At 37.6% G+C, this 21,079-nt stretch overlaps 1 protein-coding gene across 4 annotated transcripts in view; it reads left to right on the forward strand.

Annotated features, from left to right (window-relative positions):
• CUL4A (cullin 4A) overlaps nt 1-19,653 on the forward strand; it is a 41,907-nt gene extending 22,254 nt beyond the window's left edge. For 3 of the 4 annotated variants that reach the window (XM_080376335.1, XM_080376333.1, XM_080376336.1), the window contains 10 exons: nt 2,327-2,519; nt 3,921-4,025; nt 5,858-5,968; nt 6,300-6,385; nt 7,398-7,505; nt 8,690-8,803; nt 9,992-10,097; nt 16,594-16,766; nt 17,602-17,754; nt 18,041-19,653. In XM_080376335.1, the coding sequence (XP_080232461.1) occupies nt 2,327-2,519; nt 3,921-4,025; nt 5,858-5,968; nt 6,300-6,385; nt 7,398-7,505; nt 8,690-8,803; nt 9,992-10,097; nt 16,594-16,766; nt 17,602-17,754; nt 18,041-18,136 (1,245 nt within the window). In that variant the 3' untranslated portion in view covers nt 18,137-19,653. The remainder of the gene's footprint in view (nt 1-2,326; nt 2,520-3,920; nt 4,026-5,857; nt 5,969-6,299; nt 6,386-7,397; nt 7,506-8,689; nt 8,804-9,991; nt 10,098-16,593; nt 16,767-17,601; nt 17,755-18,040) is intronic. The other variant, XM_080376334.1, reaches the window with a different exon arrangement.
• Nucleotides 19,654-21,079: the final 1,426 nt, after the last annotated feature.

The raw sequence follows: 21,079 nt of genomic DNA on the forward strand, positions 1-21,079 counted from the left end.
GGACTGTACTATGTGTTGTGTTTTCCTACAAATACGCTCAACTGTTTTACATATCTGCAAAATCAGTTGAAAGAAACATCAGAATGTAGCTATCGCTACTGCAGGCTAGCAGTGCTACCTGTAACCAAGCTACAGCAATACTGATGAAGGTTGAAGCTATTTGGAATGGAATACTCCTCTTGAAAATAATCCATCATCGAAGTAGCATTTAGATGCTTCAGATCTGTTTTGCTGGGCGCGACAGTATGCTGCCCCAGAAAGCTTGCGCTCCAGTGCTCTTGCAAGATGAAAGCAGGAAAGTTTCAAAGATAGTTCTCTCAAGTTGATAATTCCTGATGTGGTGGTTCTCCCCTGCATCGCCCATGTGTTTGTCAACCTTCAGGATTAAGTGAGCAGCAACAGTTCATTTCAGAGGTGCCTTTCCTGTGCACCCATGTCGGGAGTTCAACATAGCCCACCAAATGTGCAGCCCATGGGAGTGAGATGTAGTCACCCCTCTGCCCCCTCCCCGAACTGAGGTGGGGGTTTGCTCCACAGGGTGTCATCCAGTGTCCCTGTATGCAGCCTGTGGATCCATAGGCAGCTGGGCCATTTGAACAGCATGCTGTGGCTGGGAAGGAACATTCTTCTTTCTTGCTCCCACATCATGCTCCTGACTTAACCCTTGTACTGCTGGAGACTCCATAGACCCTTGTGAGATCTGTTTTAACACAGTACCTGGGCAATGCCAGTTTTATGCCAGGTTTAGTGAGCTGAAGAGGCTCACAGAAAAGTCCATGTGCTGGCCCAAGCGAAGAAGCAGAAGGTCAGGACAGGTAGGAAGATAAGGGAAGAAGGACCAGAACCTCCCCTTTCAGAGCAGCAAGTTGTTGAGCTGGCTTATCATACCCTATGTCTCGCAGAATAAAACCTTTTATGGCTTTGTTGTTAAGAAGTTTTTATACAGGCTCAAAAAGCTAGAAACCATTTTGTGTAGTGTCAGTGGATCTCCTCCTTTCGAACGTTCTCTATGACAGAATGGATTAAGATGAGGCTTCAGGAACTTTTAAATTTTATCTTGTGAGCCAGTGTAAGAAAAAGCACAGAGAGTGTGCCAAATTACTGGAGTGAAAGTCTGTGCTCTACTGTAGTCACCTTTTTATGATTTCAGAGGTACCACTTAGTTTTCTGTATCTTGGTTTGTTGCGGAATGGGGGGAATGCCCTGCAAGTTGCAAACATAATTGATAGAGACAGTGAGATTGATGTCCAAATGCTGTGTTAATGAAGGGGAAATTGTGCTAAGTGTAAGATATGATGGACTAGGTATCTTCAGAGGGTCCTTCCAACCCAAACCATTCTGTGATTGTGTGATATGCATATTGAATCTAAGGACCTTGGGCGGCCTTGTGTTTGGCTTCACTCTAAAATGTTACCTGAGAAAGATCTCAATGAAAGATGACAGTGAATAATTAGATATTGAAGTGGAAATAATGAGGTTTGGGAGGGATTCCCCCACCTCTCTTTGATTGTTGCTGTGGCTAACATACTTAAGTCGATGAAAATGTACCAATTGAATACCTATTTGCTGTTACTGTGCAGACATTCCTCTTTCTCACCTTGGAAAGCTGATTATTCTGTTTAGGGCACTTACCAGTGTCACTAAATAATTATAAATTGTCTAATAGGTTAAAATCCTCCCTTACAGGATATTTTGGTTCACTAGACAAATGGTATTGTATCTCAAATTTAAGATAGTAAATGTAGGAACAGGAAAAGAAAGTCAAGTCTGTGGCTGCTTCTTGCGAATGGAAAAGGTGTGTTTTATTGCAAGTCAGCTAGGTTTCTTTGCTTTTAAGCCCTTGCTGAAAGAAATCTTGATGTGATGAGCAGCAGTTGAATTTTTACCACCTGTTCTGTCAATAGAGCTCTCTGCTGGATTTAAGAAAACCAGTGCAAGGTTTTCCATTACACTTAACATTTCTGAGGCAGCTTCCGTATTAATTTCTTTTACATGAATCATGTAGTTCTGTATCTAACTGTGAATTTGCATATCATACAGTCATGTCTACTGTGCTGTTTGTGGTTTTTTATTATTTTTTTTAGCTTTTGTGTTAAATGTATATAATCTTTAAATCAAACACTAATGTTTGAAATCCATTAATGTGTGTCTGGGTTTTTATTTTAAATTTCAATGCATCTCATTTTTTGAAAACCTGAAGTCACATAAGTAGCTCTGTAAACAAATTATTCTTTCTAATGATAATTTTTTTAAGTGTAAATGTATCTATTGGGGGAGATAGGTAGCATTCTGAAGTATTTTATTATCAAAAGTGTTTGTTTTACAGAACTTTGGGACAACAATAGTGGTTAATCCTGAAAAAGACAAGGATATGGTGCAAGAGCTACTAGATTTTAAGGATAAAGTGGACCATATCATAGAAGTGTGCTTTCAGAAAAATGAAAAATTTATAAACTTGATGAAGGAGTCCTTTGAAACATTTATCAACAAGAGACCAAATAAGCCTGCAGAATTGATAGGTACACAAATATTTTTCTGTAAAATATTTCAAAAATCTATAGAAAGCATGATAAGATAATGCTGCTGAGTGTGCTAGTGCAATAATATGCAGTACGCATTCTGCTTTAGCAGACTCATTTTTGGGGTACGAGGCAAAAGTTAACCTGGGAATGTTGGGGGTTCAAAAAGCTTGGATGTGCTGTTAGGTGTGTGTGCAGCGTCCTGACGGAGCATGCCAACTTCTGCTGTCCCTGCGCTCTGCTTCTTGCACGGTGCCTGGTGCTAACAGTTGCTCAGAGAGCGTAATGCTGATGCTATGAGTGAAGTGAATGGTTTAGGGGGAAGAGTAGCTGTGGCAAAAAAAAGAGGGAACCTTTTATTTGTGGTAGCAGAGGTGTTCTTTGGATGTTACGGATATCTCAGAAAGGAGCCCATCTATCTGCCTTGAAGGCTGAAGTTGGGAGAATAATTTCAAAGCCTTCAGACACAAGGAGTTTTGATAAAGAGGAAAAAAAAATTATTACCTTGAAGGAGGAAGGGGGGGGGGGAAAGTAAAAATATCTTTAAAATGCTATTATTGGGTTTATCCCTGATCTGGCAAAAGCGGTTCTGACTGGTTTGCATGCAGCAAAACCGGAGCTGTAGCATTTTACACCAGGAGAGGATCCCACTTCTTGGTTTTTGTTTTTCCTCTGTATGTACTTTTGCCTTTATTAAACTTGTTTTGTGCTTCTTTCTAAAACCAACTTTATGTGGGACGAATTGTACAACCTAGTGATTCAGGTTAAAGCCTGTATGATACAGGCTGCTGTCATTTGTGGATTGTGGTGTTTCAGCTCCTGCAAAGGTTTCCTTCTTATGCAGAAGGTTGTATAAGAATATTAACATGCCTTAAAAAATACTTAGCCAAATTCATGGCTTAACCTTATTTCTGGCATTCTGAAGCTACTAACTTGAAAATATTGGTTCTGTTTAAATTTTGGTATGCTCCTACCAAGGAACATGAGGGATACAGTAAAGGCCTACAAAAATATAGTCCTCTTTATGTTGTTTGTTTTTGTTTCTCATAAAATACATTCATATGCATTGTACACTTCCAAAACATTGTCTTTCAACAAGTAATGTGCTTGCTATGACTATAACACAAAATGTGGGATTTTCTAATGCATTAATTTTAATGATTATACTGTATTCATTTTTCTCTTTTGGATGGTTCTTTTTTATGATATTTTCCATTATGGCAGTAGTACAGTGGGGATCTGTCATTCCACTGAGCATAGGGGTGGGAAAAGGGAAATTTCTATTGAAAATTTAACAGTTATCCTATATTTTAACATATTTCAAGTGGGAGACACTTAAGTTGGTTGTTTTAGATTGATTGGGGTTTTTTAAAGCTGTTAAACCATTTTATTTATTTGTAGCAAAATATGTGGATTCCAAGTTAAGAGCTGGTAATAAAGAAGCAACAGATGAAGAACTGGAAAGAATCCTTGACAAAATCATGATCATATTTAGATTCATTCACGGTAAGAAATAGTGGTTCCCCACTGATGCAGTTAGAACAGTTTTCCTCGCTAGTAGCAGAACTGAGTTCCTTTGAATGTAAGATATTTTTTAGCATGACTTTCTGCTTGACTTGGTCTTAAATTCAGGTTGTGTTATATCTGAAGGAGCACAATCCATACACCAGGGAGGACAAACTTGTTCTATGGAGATTGGCAAGGTGCAGACCTTTTACAGTCTGAGTGGAGATCTAAGAGTTAGAGCTGTTGGTGAAGTTTTTTCATGTAAATTAATTGTATCTGTAACCACAGCCTCTCCTCTAATGACAGAGAACAGAAAGTTTGGTACATATTTTCACTTCCCTGCCCACCTCAGTATGTCATAGGTGCAAAGTACGTGAAAACCCAACAACTAATGGCTTGTCTTTTCTCATCATAGCTGAGAATGAACACAGAGGAGGGCTTAAAATGGTGGGAGAAAAATGTTATTGCTATGTTTTACAGCCTTTGAAATGCACTTCCTTTATGTATGTCCCTATCTGAGCAAAACCCTTAAAATGTGTTAGAATTGTTTTGGGGGTTGTTTTGGTTTTGGGTTTTTTTTTTTGCTAGGTTGGATATTGGGGGAAAAAAAAGATATGGTTGAGTTTAATAGAGATGCATGGTCACTGGTTTGAGGGAAGTAGGATGTGTATTCTGGGCTGGGGTGGGATGAGCAGGACCTACGCAATTCTGTATTAGTTTGTTCTGAGATCTGTGGAGTTCTTTCCTTGTAAAATCCAAAACAAGTACAATATAATGGGAAAGCAGACGAGAAATCAGTCATAATAATAATAACATTTGCATGATTCTTGTCAAATATGAAGGGTATTGGATGAAGATGGTGAATGAAAACAGTATCACTGGCAAGTTGTCAGCCTAAGAGATTAATTTCTGACAGTCTGAAACATTGACCAACTCTTACTTTCTCTTTTTTTTTTTTTTTTTTTTTTGTTGTTGTTGTTGTTGTACTGAGCAGTTAAAGGTGCATGTTTGTTTTCAGCTGTCTGGTGCATAGGAGTCGTTTTAAGAGCAGGTGATAATTAGTAGTCAGTTTCTGGATGTTGGACTTTTCAATGGTATCTTGATGCTGCTTCATGAAACAGCACTTCACCAGACAGCAGGATGGAGAAGGAAGAAGAGTGTCAGAGGAACTGCAACATCGGAAGGTGTTTACAAGGGAATAGGAGGGGCTACTGTAGGTAGCAGAAATAGTGCCTTGGGTTACCGTGACTTTCTTCCTCTTAAACAACATGCTGATATCTTTGCACTATCAATAGAAAAGATTTGCGGAAGCTGTAGTTTAAGGTGTGAAAGTTTGTGGGTGCTTGTATGACTTCTGTATTTCAAAAGGCTCTTGGCAAACCAAGTGAGTGAGAAGACATGCCAGTTTTTCTTCACTGTAGGCTTTTAAAGGATATTCCTTTAATACATAGGAACAGGTTTTCTTTTCTATTTGTTGGTTGGTTGTTGGTTTTTTTTTAATTTTAATAAATCAAACCACTGGAGGGAGAATTTTCTTTTGGATCCCAGAATAATTTCATGTGATTTGCAGCTGATCCAATGGGAGACACAAGGCAGCCAATGTGCAGGGGGTGGGAAGAAAGAAGTAAAAACTTTGCAAAAGATGTTAAGAAAATAATTAAAGTACAAAAAGAAAAGTTGTCTACATGTTTTTCTTCACAGTTGTGTAGTGAATATTGTTCTGCAGATCAGCATGTCTTGAGGAAGGTTTGGGTCACAAACCTGAAGTGCAATGATGGGAACAGAATTTATGGTTTCAGTTGTATTTTATTTTTGTTTCAATTTCCATGCAGGGAAAGATGTGTTTGAGGCGTTTTATAAGAAGGACTTGGCTAAAAGACTGCTGGTTGGAAAAAGTGCATCAGTAGATGCTGAGAAGTCCATGTTGTCAAAGCTTAAACATGGTAAGTGCCTTGAGATGTGTTAATTTTTTATTACTTTTTGGCATGTAAATTGGAATCCTTATTTTCTCATGCTTTAAGAAGTGACAAGCCAGATTTCAATTAATAGCTGGGCATACCAAAGCGTTAATTGTGCTCAGTGAGAACTATTGGGTTGACCTCTTAGATACGTGACTGGTTCATGTAATGTACCTACAGAGGAGCAAAATCCTTAAAACATGTACATGTTTGTGGGTGCTTTGTAACCTGGCAAACCCGACTCAGCTGTCTCTGGTTAAACCTTGCTCTGTGCTTCTTTGTAATTGTGGGATCTTTGCTTTAATCTGTGCGACAGAATGTGGTGCTGCTTTTACCAGCAAACTGGAAGGCATGTTCAAGGACATGGAACTGTCAAAAGATGTCATGGTTCAGTTTAAGCAGGTATGTACAGCTTCTGTTTGTGTACTAAATTTTAAGTAATGATGGAGAAGCACTCAATGGTGTTACACCTTGGATTAAGCTAAAATTAAACAAAACAGCTTTTGAGCAAGTCCTGATCATAGTAACAGACTCTACTTATAGATCTATTTATAGAACAGAATTTATTTATTGTATATCTATTCAGAGGTAATCTTATTTTACCATTTTATTTGATTCCTTTTTAAGTAAATTACTGTCTAAATACCACACAATAATTTCGTTGTCTGACATCCTTTAAAGTCTATACCCCTTCATTCTGTAAACTCTTGCTGCTCTGATGAATTCTTTGTGAATGACCCATGCCAGAGAAACTCCTTGAAGGTTGCTAGGTGCACAGAAACCATGTACGTTTCAGCCCCAAAGTTTTGAACCAGTTGGTGACCAAGGGGATGCTCAGAGGAAATGCTATATAAGCTCATCCTGTTGCACTTCTCCCTGGGTACCTGTTTTGGGGCCTTACTGAAGACAGGATTCTGGGGTAGAGATCGTACCTAGGACACCTGGTTCTGTAATAAAATATTGTAGTGACTTTACTGTCCCAGACTGTGCAGCCTGTTTTGATTGATGCTGTGCTCAAATTATATGAAAATTGTCTGACAGATGTGGAAGTCCCAGGGGATCCTTTTGATCTTACAGTTCTTGCCCTGGCTTCTGATCAAAAGCTTTTCTTTTGCTTTATTTGCATGTGATTATAAAGTTCCTTTGACCTTAATACCCTGTACAGATGATGGTCTAGGATACTTCAAGGCATGTTGTTCTTTTCTTTTTACTTCCAAACACTTGTGTTTTGAAACTTGGGGGGGGGGGGGGGGGGGGGAGTCATTCAGAATCCTTGTAGAGCATGCCTAACCAAGGATGTGGCCTCTAGAATTTTTTCATTGTTATACTAATTAGAAAATACATACACTTAAATCAGAAATTTAAAATTTGCATGTAGACAGTATACTTGAATGATTTTTTGCTTGTATTTTAGTATATGCAGAACCAAAGTGACCCAGGAAATATAGACCTGACAGTAAATATATTAACTATGGGATATTGGCCAACTTATACACCTATGGAAGTCCACTTAAATTCAGAGGTTAGTGATTATATTCTTCTAAATTTTTACTTTACAAAGTGGAATCGTAATCACTTTCATAGGGTGAATTAATGCCCTTCTTTTAATGTTTTTCTGCTACATATTTAAGGAGTTTATCTTATTTTCAAGATTCCAAAATTGAAAAAAATAAAATGTCATGGATAAAGTCCACTTTTTTCAGATGATTGCTTCATGTAATGTGGGGTTTTTTCCCTTTTAAATAATGTAAAATCAGTATTAAAATAAAATCGGGGTCCTACTTAGCATTGCAGTTAAGCACTTAAAAGTTTAAACTGGACAGTTCACTTTAATTTAGTCAATCTTTAACTACGTTGCTTAGGCACTTTGATCTAGCCAGTAGTTAATGTTACTGCACATTCTTTTTTTTCGTAAGATCCTTCCTCTGTTCCGTGTAGTATGTTACACAAAACTAGTCCCTGCATGTAAACGGCCTTTGCCTGAAAAAAGATTGCTTCCAAGTTGAGAGATTTTTGCAAAGCTCCTATCAGTAGTGATTTAAGTTGAAATGCATAGTCGGAAGTCCTGTTTCCTGCAATACCTTGCTTGATCTGAAACGTGGGAAGCACTTCAGAGATGGTAGCGTAGTTCCCGTTCAGTTCAGATGTGCAAGCTTTTGTGTTGCTCCTGTGACATCTTTTCCTCTGTAGCAGACTGCTTGAGAAGGAGCCAACCTGAGCAACGCATCGTGAAGATGGAGGGGTAAAAACCTCTATAAAGTACTGCAATCAAACTTAAATCTGTATAGAACAAACTAAACAAAGAACTTGGGAGCAGATGGTAATAGTCAGTGTATAAATGTGAGATCAATGTTTTTTGTCTGGTGACTTCTTGGTCAGATTCAAAGTCCAGGACAAAACTAATACTTATTTTTGAAGTTTAAAACCCTTTACAGGGGGTTTATTTTACTTTTATTTAAAACAAACAAACAAAAAAAGATTTTTAAAAAGGCAAATGAAAAACTATTTTTGAATTGAGACATTCTTTTGTGCGTAATAGTACCAGTGTACTTGGAAGCAGAATTTTGCTCTGTGGATCAGTTTTTCACGTAGAACGACTTCTTTACGAAACATTGTTGAGAAGAACAAGGAAATTACATGTGTGAAATTATCCAGCATCACTGCACTGATATAACACTAATAACTGTTTTTCTCTTTGCTCTACAGATGATAAAGCTTCAAGAGGTATTTAAAACCTTTTACCTGGGAAAACACAGTGGTCGAAAGCTTCAGTGGCAGACCACTTTAGGGCATGCTGTCCTAAAGGCGGAATTTAAGGAAGTGAGTTTGCTTGTTTAATACTTAGCCTGTTGGGATAAAACTCAAGTCAGTTATTTGGAATCTAGTCATGTATTGTATTTTTTATAAAATCAGTAACATTTTTGTGGAGGAACAATCACAATTCGTACTGTTGTTTTGTGTAGGAAGTAGGCTTTTTATAATTAAACTGAAATACTATCTAGCTAACGGAAGGCAACCATATGATACCTTTTGGTAACATTTGTATTCATTTTATAGGAATTGTTGCTCATTCAGATAAAATAAGTTGTAATAGAGCAGGAAATTTAGGAAAGATAAAGAGCACAGCATCTTTTTAATATGAAATTGTTTTGATCATAGAAGTACTGGTGACGCTTTTAGTATTCTTCACTGATACAAAAAGAGACTGAAGGGTGTTAGTCATGTAATGACTGGTTAAAATTTAAATGCTTGTTCAATTATTTAAGTCTTAAATAATCATGTTGTTTCTTAATGTGGTTTTGTTTTGTCTCATGGAATGTCTTGCCTTGCTAATAATGCAGCTCCATTGAGCCAGAGCAAAGACAAAAACCCTCTAATTCTTTTACTAATTCATTGTGTCTATGAAACTTAGAGGTTTAGACATTTCGTAACAGTAAGATGGACAGGTCTGTAGTTGTCGATTGACAGAAGTGTGTACAACTGTCTGAAGAGTTTTGAGTTATTTCCTTTCCATTGCCTGTTTGTTTATACAAACATTGTGCTACTGATAATGCTGTCACTCTGTATCATAGTAAACCAAAATTATTTTTTGCTTCTTTTGTATTTGATCCAATGCCAAGATTTCTTTTGTATTAGTTTGCTCATCTCTATAAAATGAAAACTTGGGTGAAGTATGAAGAGATTTGCTGTTGATGGTGGCAAATGCAGAGTTTCATAAATTGTAATTAAAATTAAGTGAATTATGTGAGATAAATACAAGGCCATTCTAATGAGCTTCTGCTCTGTGCTGTATTGCTGCTGTTGAAGGAGCAAAACAAGGTTTTAAAATATCGTGTTTCCTTGATACTGTATTCAGGCAGATTGTGCTGTGTGCTAGGCGTTCTAGAATGCACATCTCTTCTAGAAATAGAAAAAAGAATGTATAGCTTCTGTAACTTGTCAGATTTGGGGGATATAATAGAAAATGCTCTGAATATAACTTCTAATTATTTGATATTTCTTTTTTAGGGAAAGAAGGAGTTTCAAGTATCGCTCTTTCAGACGTTAGTGTTGCTTATGTTTAATGAAGGAGATGAATTTGGTTTTGAAGAAATTAAAATGGCCACTGGTGTAGGTAGGAAGAATACTTTTTGATTCCTAAATTTATTCATAGAGTAATTGCCAATTATGATTTGGTATGTAAAGGCCTAATTTTAAGAAATTTGCCATGATCATTAGGAAACACTTTGAGCCAATAATATGTAGACACCAAAAGAGATGAGGAAAACACACTGCTGGTACTTCCTAGTGTAGATAAAATAGATGCTTCACAACATTAATAGTAAGAGCTGTGTAGTGTATGGTACTACTAACCTATTACGTTTATAAACTGTATCACTGCATTCTTAAAATTCAAGTGGTGATAAAGACTGTTGCATGTACTGATTATTTTTGTTCTATTACAGTTTCAAATACTACATTTTGAAAATGATCTGTTGTAGAATGTTGTCGTTTTGGGGTAATTCAAGAAAGTATTTTCAACTGAACTGTTTGGAGAGCTTGCTCACCCGTTTTCCATTACTGTTGCTGGAATGCCCTGTTTACAATAGGTCTGATCTGTTAAGAGAAGCAGTGTCCTGTAGGGTGTATACTTTGTAGGTGTCTGCCTCTGCGCTTGAAACCTGAAGGCAGGAAGGACAAACAAGGCTGAAGACAAGTATAGTTTTCTTGTTAACCATCTGCAATATCTGCCTTCTGTGTTTTATGCTCTTGGGTGACTTTTTTTTTCTGAGTTTTTACATTTCCTTGAGATACAGCCATTGGCATTAAAAATGATAATACTGTCATCTCTTTACTCTCTGGAACTTCTGCATCAACCAGCAGGTCATACCCAGTAGCCCTTCACATGTTGGATCTTAAGATCAACCCAATACAGCAACTGCTGAAAGAATATTTGAACCCATAAGTACTAAAATACTGTAAAAAGGTGATGTCAAGAGTCCCTGTGGTTCAGAATGATGCATTGCAGAAGGGAGTACAGCCTGGGTGCTCCAGCTTCTCAGCCTCAATGCTTCAAGTTGCTTAGTCATCTACTCCATTAATGCTAAAGGAGCTGAAGAAAACTCACGCCACTGTGAAAGATAAGCATCACGATAGTCCAGAGAGGCTCATTAGGTCAGAGTACAGTGGTTACAGAACAAACATTAAGTTCACACAAACCTGATCCAGATCCTGCTCTGTCATCTTGTATTGCTGTACCTCAGAGCTTGCATTCTGGCTGCCTGACAGCAACAGATAAAATCTGCTGCATGGAAATCCATTGATTATAGCACAATCAAAAGGATTTCAATGGACTGTTCTTAAAGCAGCTGGCTAGAATTGATAGTTGGGAGCTACCTATATTACATTATGTCATTGCACCGAGTGCCATGTCTGTGTTTCTTTCCTCTGTGGGGAAATGCTATAGGAGCACAGGTAATGAGGACAGTTTATGGTCCACTGGGTTCCCATGGGGCCAGGATCACTGACATGGAATCTCTGTCTTCCCAGGCTCTACTTACATGAGGCTTTTGGAGCTGCTTTAGAGAAGTCCCATTCCCACATAGCAGTCTCCCTACTTCTAAAGAAGGGGAAACGTATGGCTAGAAATGATGTCAGAAATAGATCCCACACTGTGCCCTTCCTTTCTCCTGCTACATGGTTGACCCTCTTGTGCAGTGGTACCCTGCCAAAAGCTGGTATCCTGGCTAGCTGGAAAAGAACAGTGATTCACTTATTAGAAAAAAGGAGCTGCATTTGTGATGCAGCTGTTTGGTGAATTGACAGCTGAGTGCAGAGGTGCTTGACAGCCAGAATCTCAGAGACCACCCCAGATGAGCCAGAGGTCCTGGCTTATGGGTACAAATAATGTACCACAAAGGATGTGGTAGAAATTCTGGAGGGCAAAACCTGGGTGTTAGGGTTGCCATAGAAACTGCTTCTAAATGTTCTAAACCCCATGTGCAGGACTAGACGGACAGAATTGCAATGTATGCTTGAAAAAAATGACATATGGAAGAGGGTCTAGATTTATTAGAAAGTAGGAAAGCCTTTGAAACAGGGAACCTGTACAAGAAAGGTGGGCTCCATCTAAATTCAAAAGGAGTGAAATTGCTGGCACACTTTAATAAAGACTGTAGGGTTTCTCAGACTTCTCCCTCCACTATCTAAAGATAATAGTGGATCCAAGAAAAGTTCAGAGAATGGGAATAAAGATGAAAGACATGGGTCAGCTTCTTTAGAAAGAACAGTTGTATATGCTAGGACTAAACTAAAAGACCAAAAGGTAAGTAGAAATCTCTGAATAACGATTTGTTTTCTTACTAAAAAAAAAAAGGGGCTGGGGGGTAGGGTAGAAAACCAAAATGAGCACATGGTGGTGAAAACTAAACAGCATGTTGTAAAAGCTGGAAGTTTACAGAATTCAAGGGAACAGGTTCAGGGAAGAGCAAAGCACGAAAGGTTTCTCAACACATTAAAAACCACCTCTAGCTTAGGAAGTCCATGAGCCCTAAGCGACTGGAGACATAGAGAGCAGTAGGATGAGAGGAAAGGAGGAAGAGCAGGGAAGTGTGGAGCTATATTAGCTTTGCTTTTATGTGCTGCCCTATGCTCACCTGCTTGTGGCCACTGGTGGAGACAGGATGCTGGGGTAGATGGACCTTCTGACCCAGGATGCCTGTTCTTCAGTTCTAAACTAAACATCGAAAGGAATACTGAACTTCCCAACTGAAGAATTTGCCCTAACCACTTGCTTTACTTTGGTGTTCACATGTGCCAGCTCTTTCCAGGAGGTGGTGGAAGCCTTGTGCAGTTTTTAGTTAATTAGCATGTGTTTATGTTGAGACCCTGTTATGAGGTGTTACCCAGTCTTTGCATACTGGTGTTCACTGTAGAAGAGTTCAGAGGCCCATGTACATGCCATAGGGCAGAATAAAATATTGCAAGTTGAAGTGTCATTAAAGGGTTTGGAACAGATGAGTAAATCAGTAAATTAGATGACTGCCAACTGAATAGTATTCACCCTGAAGTTTTACAGGATTCTGTCTAGATTATAACTTAAGTGAGCCTTGCTATAAGCTTGACAAGAGCAATGCTAAACTTTACTACTTCCTTTTTTTTTTTTTTTAACATTCATGGGGTAATTCTGTAGTTTACTGCAGGGTAGCAGGTCTGTACTGGGAAGAACAGAATTGTTATGCCCATGGATAAGTGTGTGTTAGGGAAGAACAAGCATGATTTATGTGATGCGTGATTTTCCTTTCCAGTTCTTTGAGAGAGTCAGCAAGCATATGATTGTGCACTTAGCTTTTTAAAAATTCTTGATAAGAGCTCCTCACAAACTCTAAAATAAACTAAATTTTTATGGCTTAAGAGGGAAGTTCCTCTTAGGGGTGAACGATTGATTAAAAGGCAGAAAACCACAAAGGTAGTAATGAATGGGCAGCTTTCATACTGAAAGGAAGCTCTTATTTGGGACTCCCAGGTATTATTCCACGTGGCCATTAATGATCTGAAGAAGATGAATAATGATGTGACAGAATTTGATACAGATTCCTTAGGAAGGTAAAATCCGAAATGTAAAAAAAAAAAAAGGTTACAAAAGGATCTTACACTGTTGAACAATTAGGAGATCAAGTGGCACCCATTGCTGATGAATATAAATATATCAAGGGGGGTGGGGGTGGGGTGGCAGGAGGAATAACCTTACCCACTCGTCAGAGATTGGGTTTGTTAGGTGTGACAGGAATGAAGTTGTGCAGTCATTGTGTTCCCTGAAAACAGCAACTGCAAGTTCATCAGTGATCAGAAGGGCAAACAGCATGCTGGTAACTTCTGGGGAAGTTACTGAGAACAAAGCTGAAAGCATCATCATGCTTTGTTTGTACTTTTGTTCAGATACTTCATAAATTTCAGGTTATATACTACAGATGTATAGTACAATTAGATAAGGACAAAGAAAGATGAGAAGAAATATGGCAGGTGTATAACAGTTCCCATGCAGAGGGTGAAGAGTTCATTTCTTAAATTGGGGCATGATAATTTGGAGAGGGGTAAAAAGGAGGAAATACAATAGTCTGTAGAATTATGAATGGCTTAGAGACTGAATAGTGAATTCACCAGCTCTCACAGCACAAGAATTCCAGCACCTTTTACATTCTCCGTCTCTTACTAGCCAAGTCAAAAAACCCATGCTGGGTGAGGCAAGCATTTTTGATCTGATCCGTATAACATACCATGTAGTTGTTCTCAACTGAAACAGAGTTAACTGCCTAAGATTAATGGCAGACCCTAAAGCACTAATTCTCAAATATCAAATCAACTCCAATAGTCACCCCCAATTTCCTGCATGTACGTTTATTTTTAATGGAGAACACCATAAAGGGGATCGTAAGTTATATTCTGTGGACCTCTTACTGTATAAGCATAATGAATAATGTACTGGAATGAGGTGCAAAGCACGTAGGATTTTCCAGCGCTATAAAAAGCTGTTTGGCAACTTCGGTACTCTCCCTTCTCCTGTTGAAGCGGCTTTAATGGTGCTTCAGGGGGGCTTCCTCAGGTCTGTTGGCCACGTCTGCTCAACTCCCTTGTGGACTACAGTGGAAGATAGGGCCAGTCAGATAAATATTTGTTTGTTTCATGCAAGAACTATACTGATGTCAACAAAGAAATGACCAGTCAGTATGGCAGCAACCAGTAAAATAGTATGACTTAAAACTTTTAGTTGCTTAAACAAGTGCTTTCACAAAATAAAAGTTAGAAATTTGTGTTCGGTCCTGCACTTGGCAGAGTAGGACAGCCATGTCCAGAGTTCCAGTTCTTTAGTAAGTCTATCATACATTCATTATCTACTTAGATCATGTTCAGCTCTGTAGAATATGTATTCTGTGGTTCTGCTGTCCAGACACTTACTACTTACGCAGCTTCAGCATTAGCTACACTGTTGTGTTTACAGTATTATGAGTTAGTTTTGTAAATGTCTTGCAATTTAAAAAGTAAGTGGGCATCTGGATATCAAAACCCCTGGGTACTGAAACAGCTTGGACAGCTGGTCTCTACAGGCATTTCAGACTTTGTCTATTGTATCTTGATATTCCATTGCCATTTTCCACGTGCTAAGTATAAGAGTACCTCATGGGCAATTACTGCATTACTAAAAAAAAAAACCCAAATAAAATAGCACGTGGATTTTTTCTGCCCATTTACAATATCATTGTCTTTGCATTAACTGGCCATAGTTGGAACTTGTGTTTTCCAATCACTGTTACAATAAATTATCACCAGTCTCTTTTAAAGCTGAGACTGTCCCTGTACATTAGTACAGTTAGAAAATGCATAAACTGTCACTCAGAGAAATAATGGCTACTTTGTCTTTGGTAACAGAGATGTGTTGAGATGTGTTGTCCAAATAGGCTCCATGTTTTTACCTGCCTTTCTCATTATCAAGAAAGCCTCTAGGAGCTGTAGTTTTACTTCAGTGATTGATAAGAAATTGCAGATACCTTCCCTTTGGCATACTGTAACCTGTGACTTTGCATGCAAGGCAGAAGCAAAGCTCCAAAGTATGCTGACTGTTTTCAACAGCATCCTTGTGTTTGGACAAAAATGCAAGTCAACAATCTACATTTACTGCAGGTGAAGCACCCAAAAAGTGTGAAACATCATAAATGCCTATTTAGTCAGTGTGGTTTAAAGGGTTTTTTTCAGTAATCATAGAACAGCTGGAAGTTTAAAAAAAAGAAAAGGTCACTCTGTGAAAGTTGGAAATATTTTAGAAATAATAATAGTGTTAATCCTTTGCTATGCTGCACTTTAGCACTGGATTGCAATTTCTTTCTTTCTTTATTTAGACTAAAACTCTTTTCAGGAGATCCAACACATTTGGTGATAATTTTATATCGTGAATAAAAGTATTCTAGAGACTGCAGAGGCTGTCTTCATGCAAAATCTTGATACAAGACTTTGCGACATAATTATCAGAATGTTTTAGACTTCATTTTATCTACTTGTTCAAATGCTTTTAGCTTTAAATCTTACTAGGTAAAATTTTCCTCAACCACTTATTTCTGCTACTTTACTGTTAGGGGGCCAGTTTGTGACTGTAATAGCTGTTGGCTCTACAAAACATCATCCTATCAATTTAGACTTCTGTGCTTTTATCATATATTTTCTGGTTTGTCTTAAAAATGGTGATGAAATCATAAAATGGGTGTCTTTGGTTTCTTGTCATGAACTGTTGGGGTTTTTTCTTCTGAAGTCCCATTACTACTAAACAATACTAAGTCAATAAACCCAGGTTCATGTTAATATGAAATCTTTTCTGAAACTACTTCTGGATGGAAAGCTCACTGGGATGAGCCCAAGTCCATCTTCCTGATGTACAGTTCTGTGCATGCTATCAGCACTTATCTGTGAAAGATGTAAGACCAAGCTTGATGACTGTGAGGTATAACCTAATTGGAACTTAGCTGGAAGAAGGTATTAACATGAAACCAGTAACTTCTTAATTGTATTTCTAGATTAATGACATGAAACTCTTCATGTTAATGTTTTGTTCTGTTTCTCCTATACTTTGAACTTCTTCACAGAGGACAGTGAATTAAGAAGAACCTTGCAGTCTTTAGCTTGTGGAAAAGCTCGAGTATTGATTAAAAATCCAAAGGGCAAAGATGTAGAAGATGGAGATAAATTCATCTTTAACGGTGATTTCAAACATAAATTGTTTAGAATAAAGATCAACCAAATCCAAATGAAAGAAACAGTACGTATTTATTTTTTGCATTCTGTTTATGTTAATTGTTTATGTACATATCCCACATGGAGAGACAGAATCTCTGCATTTCCTCTTGTAGTTTTTGTATATGGAGAAAGGAAACAGATATTTCATTTTTTTGGTAGTCAGGATGACTCGCAGAGGCAATAAAGATTTCAAAACTCACTGAAATCAAAAGAACTTATGTTCCTTCATGTGCTTGCAAATTTAAATGCCTGTATATTAAACTGATTGGATTTTGTAGCTGTTTCAGTCCACCTTAAACGTTTCTGTGGTATGTCTGAAGTGTTGGTGCTATATTGAACTCATAAATCAAATGTCACCATGTCACTTCTTTATTTAGTGGGTAAGAGAGTTACTAAAGTCAGGGTTGTTGCTGGTTTTGCAGTGGATATCTTTGTTATATCTGAACCCCAATGCTTGACACAAGGTGACATGTTTTAATTAACATTGACTTGTTTCCTTTTTGCCTTTGCATATCAAAATCCCTAAGAAGTCAAATTGGAGTTGATGAGTTTGATAAAAAAAGACTACTGTATTTGGGCTTTCAAACTCTTACATGTTCTCTCAAAAATCTGAACTGAGTGTTTAACTTAAATTTATCAAATAGATTTAAAGTAAGAGGTACGTTATTTTTTTCTTTACATTATCCTTAATTTTATCTTTGGCTTGCTTTAGCAGTACACTTCAGAATCACTTAGCTCTTAGCATGTAGTAATGCCTGCATTTGTCTTAAAGATGTAAAGATTAACTATGGAAATATAATTGATAAAAAAATAGCAATAAAAGGTGATATAATTTGTGGTGTTGTATTGTTCTTTAGGTTGAGGAACAGGTCAGCACAACTGAAAGAGTGTTTCAAGACAGGCAGTATCAGATTGATGCTGCTATTGTACGAATAATGAAGATGAGAAAGACTCTTGGTCATAATCTCCTTGTTTCTGAATTGTATAATCAACTGAAATTTCCCGTAAAGGTAACTGATCTTGTTTTTCAAAGCATCCTAGGATTATCTAAAAATATACGTAGTATTAGCTTGACCATAAGAGTAAAAAATGTGAAAGATGCCCGAATCAAATCCAAAGATTAAGGTATTAAAATGTGTGTGAACAGAAATGAGTCAGAGTATCAGTAGGAAATTATATTTAGATATTTACTGTGGTGCATTTTCTTATGTAGCTGTTAGCAGTCCTATTTTTTAAAGAAAAATATATTTGCATTTATATTACTAACTATTACACTAATCTCATCTTTTCTTGTAGCCTGGAGACTTGAAAAAGAGGATTGAATCTCTCATTGACAGAGACTATATGGAGAGAGACAAAGATAACCCAAATCAGTACCACTATGTTGCATAACGGAAAATAAATACTTTTATTTAAAAAAAAAACAAACAACCAAACCCAAAACATAAAACCCACAATCATCCACATATATCTTCAGGACACCAAATACCTATGCTGTTCCAGACTTTCCTTTTAGCAGATTTCAGGTTGACGTGTATTATTCAACCAGCTGCATGCACTGCTGTGGAAAAGAAGCAAAATGACATGTTAATTGATCATCCTTGTCAAGACTCCTTACTGCTGTTAAACGTCATGGTTTTATTTCTTTTAGTTACTCTTTTGTTCTTTTGGGTTCTTCAAAATTTAGTTTTACAGTTTTGTTTAACAGTGTCATTGAAGTTGAATGGAAATGTAAAATTACCTGTGTTGAGAAATACTTCTGTGATGGATGCAAGTCTGTTTTCTTCAGTTATGTGTTCCTAACTGCATCCATAAAGACCCTATATGCTGCATTCTTTAGCTACAGTGACAACTTGGGTAACTTTTTAAAAACCCTTAATTGATGAACACTTACGTACAAGCAGTGTTGTTGAAATACACTGAATTTTTGAAGTTATGCACCATGAAAACCCTCAAACTTGTGTTCAGTTAATTTCCTTTCAAATTATTATGAACTTCAGTCTGGTTTGGGAAAATCAGGTTTTGAAGTGCGATCCTTGAAGTGCCAAGAGGACAACTGCATTCATGTGTGTAGTGAGTTGTTGGATTATTTAGCTAAGATACGGATATTGTGTTATTACTACTTCTGCTGGCTTGGGTGGCAAAGACTAGATCTGAGTCAGAGGCCCTACCTCATTTTAGGGCAACTGGTGTTTATCACTGTTGATGTAATTGCCGTAACATTTAGTTTTGCCTTGAAAATAACATACAGGGAACCTACTGTACAGCGTGCTCCACTTTAAGAAACAAAACCTTTTTTTAAAAAAATACTTTTATGGTCTCAATATTGTGAAAGCATAGATTTTTTGTCTTGAAAGACTAAGGATTTTGTTAGTACTTTGTTACATATTGTATATAATATGTAAGTTGATTTGACTTAAAGAATGAAAGACACTGTAGATCTGTTAGATAATTGTAACTATAAGGAAGATACCTTTTGTGGGAATACTTACAAGACTTATTTTCCAGATTTGCATACTGGTGTGTTTCATTCTGAAAAAGAGCTACCAAAGGAGTTTTGATTGTGGCATAAATGAAAATTTAACCGAGCAATATTTTCTTGAGGCATACCTTAATAAGTTTATGTAACGTGGGGTTTGTGCATCAATTAAAAGGCTACCACCTCTTCTTAAAGTAAACGTTGCTAAGAGTTGACATCTCTTGGATTTACATATTAAAGTCCTTATTCTGTCATCTGGTGTCATTAATTGTATTGCATTTTTCTGAATTATTTTTGTTCCCTTTCTGTTTAGAAACTGAACGTTTAGTTTGTTGTATTTAAAGCATATTTAATACTGTAATTTAATGTAGACTTATTTTAATATTTGACTCTTCAGTTAATGCAAATAAAATCTTTAATGCATATTAAATATTAATTTCTTAGCCTGTGTGAGAATGTGGCACTTCAGTTTATTTGTGCAGTTTGTTCTTTAGTGTTAATTATATAATCCACCTTGTAATTCACTAGACTTTTAAACCAAAACCAAGTATGTGCCTCACAGAAATGTAATGGCCAGCGACTTTATCCACATAGAAAGTTGGCAGCAGTATGCGGTAACTGATACCAAGCAGTCACTGTACTGCCTTCCCTTTCTGAACCCCAGCTTCCTGGTTCAGTGGTTTTAAACAATGGTTGAAAAACAAGTGGTGTTATCCTGAAGATGATTGAAATGGTTCTGCCTTATGAAGTAATGTTAATTGATTGAAAGTGCTGAGATGTGCAGTTTTTCCTAATTGCCATAGACTAGAACTCTGGCCAAATTACTCTGTTATAGCAATTAAAAATGAGCTGTCCCATGAGCGGTGGAAATAACAAAGCCTGTCTTTCTGTGATGTATGCCCTTGGTCCCCTGCTGCATCATCCCCCTCAGATAACCTCCAGCAGCAGTACTGCAGAGGGTGTCTGCTCAGTTCTGCCTTTCTGCTTATGGGAGCATTGGTTTTGTTCTTCTTTATCCAGCTGCTGATCTCCCTCCATCCCCTTACCTCCCCAAAACCTACAGAGAATGTCATTATCTCTGAAGATTTTTACTCTTCCAAATCGGTCTGAAAGTGGCTTTGCAGGTTCAAAAGCTATGGGAGAGACTGACAGGCCAGGTGATCGTGACACTCTGGTCCTCATTTTTAATTTGATTTCCTCACATCTCTCTCACTGGGATTTTGTATGTGCTGAACCAAACAGGTAAGCAATGAGTTTATTAGTCAGCATGGTAATCACTTCTTCGTAGCAAAACAGCTGCATTTCACTGCTTTTTAACAGCTGGTGACAGAAGGTGGCTGAGCATCCGGTCTCAGCCAGCTGTTGTTTTGATGCCAGTTGTTTGGGTTCATGTTGCCCCCAGAGTATATCTGTGCCACAGAGCAGAGGTTGCTAAACATTTTTTCTTGGAAGATCATCCAGTGTTGGAAGACATCAAGCTGCAGCAAAGTAACACATCCTTCTGGAGCACGTCTGTGTTCAGAAGATGTCTTGGAAACCTGGATCTTGGCAATTCAGCATCCTCAAAACGAATCATATAGCAGCTTCTCTGGATTGACAAAAATAACAGCAGGAACCTGGGATACAGGTGGAGGCTCTCCAATCTTGCCAAAACCTGCCAATTTCACTTGAAACTTTCCCATTTAATTCAGTTTAACTTAAAGCATTCAGGTAACTCATCCAGACATAAGTTACATGAATTTAAAAAGCAATTTTCCTAAATGTGACGCCTTGTCATCTAGCCCAGCATCTCCTGAGGGAAAGCACGTGTGAGAATGCAGGCTGGCAGCTGGCCTGCAGGTGCTTCCCAAGCGTCA

The sequence above is a fragment of the Falco punctatus genome (assembly GCF_963210335.1).
Source record: "Falco punctatus genome assembly, chromosome: 2".
NCBI lineage: Eukaryota > Metazoa > Chordata > Aves > Falconiformes > Falconidae > Falco > Falco punctatus.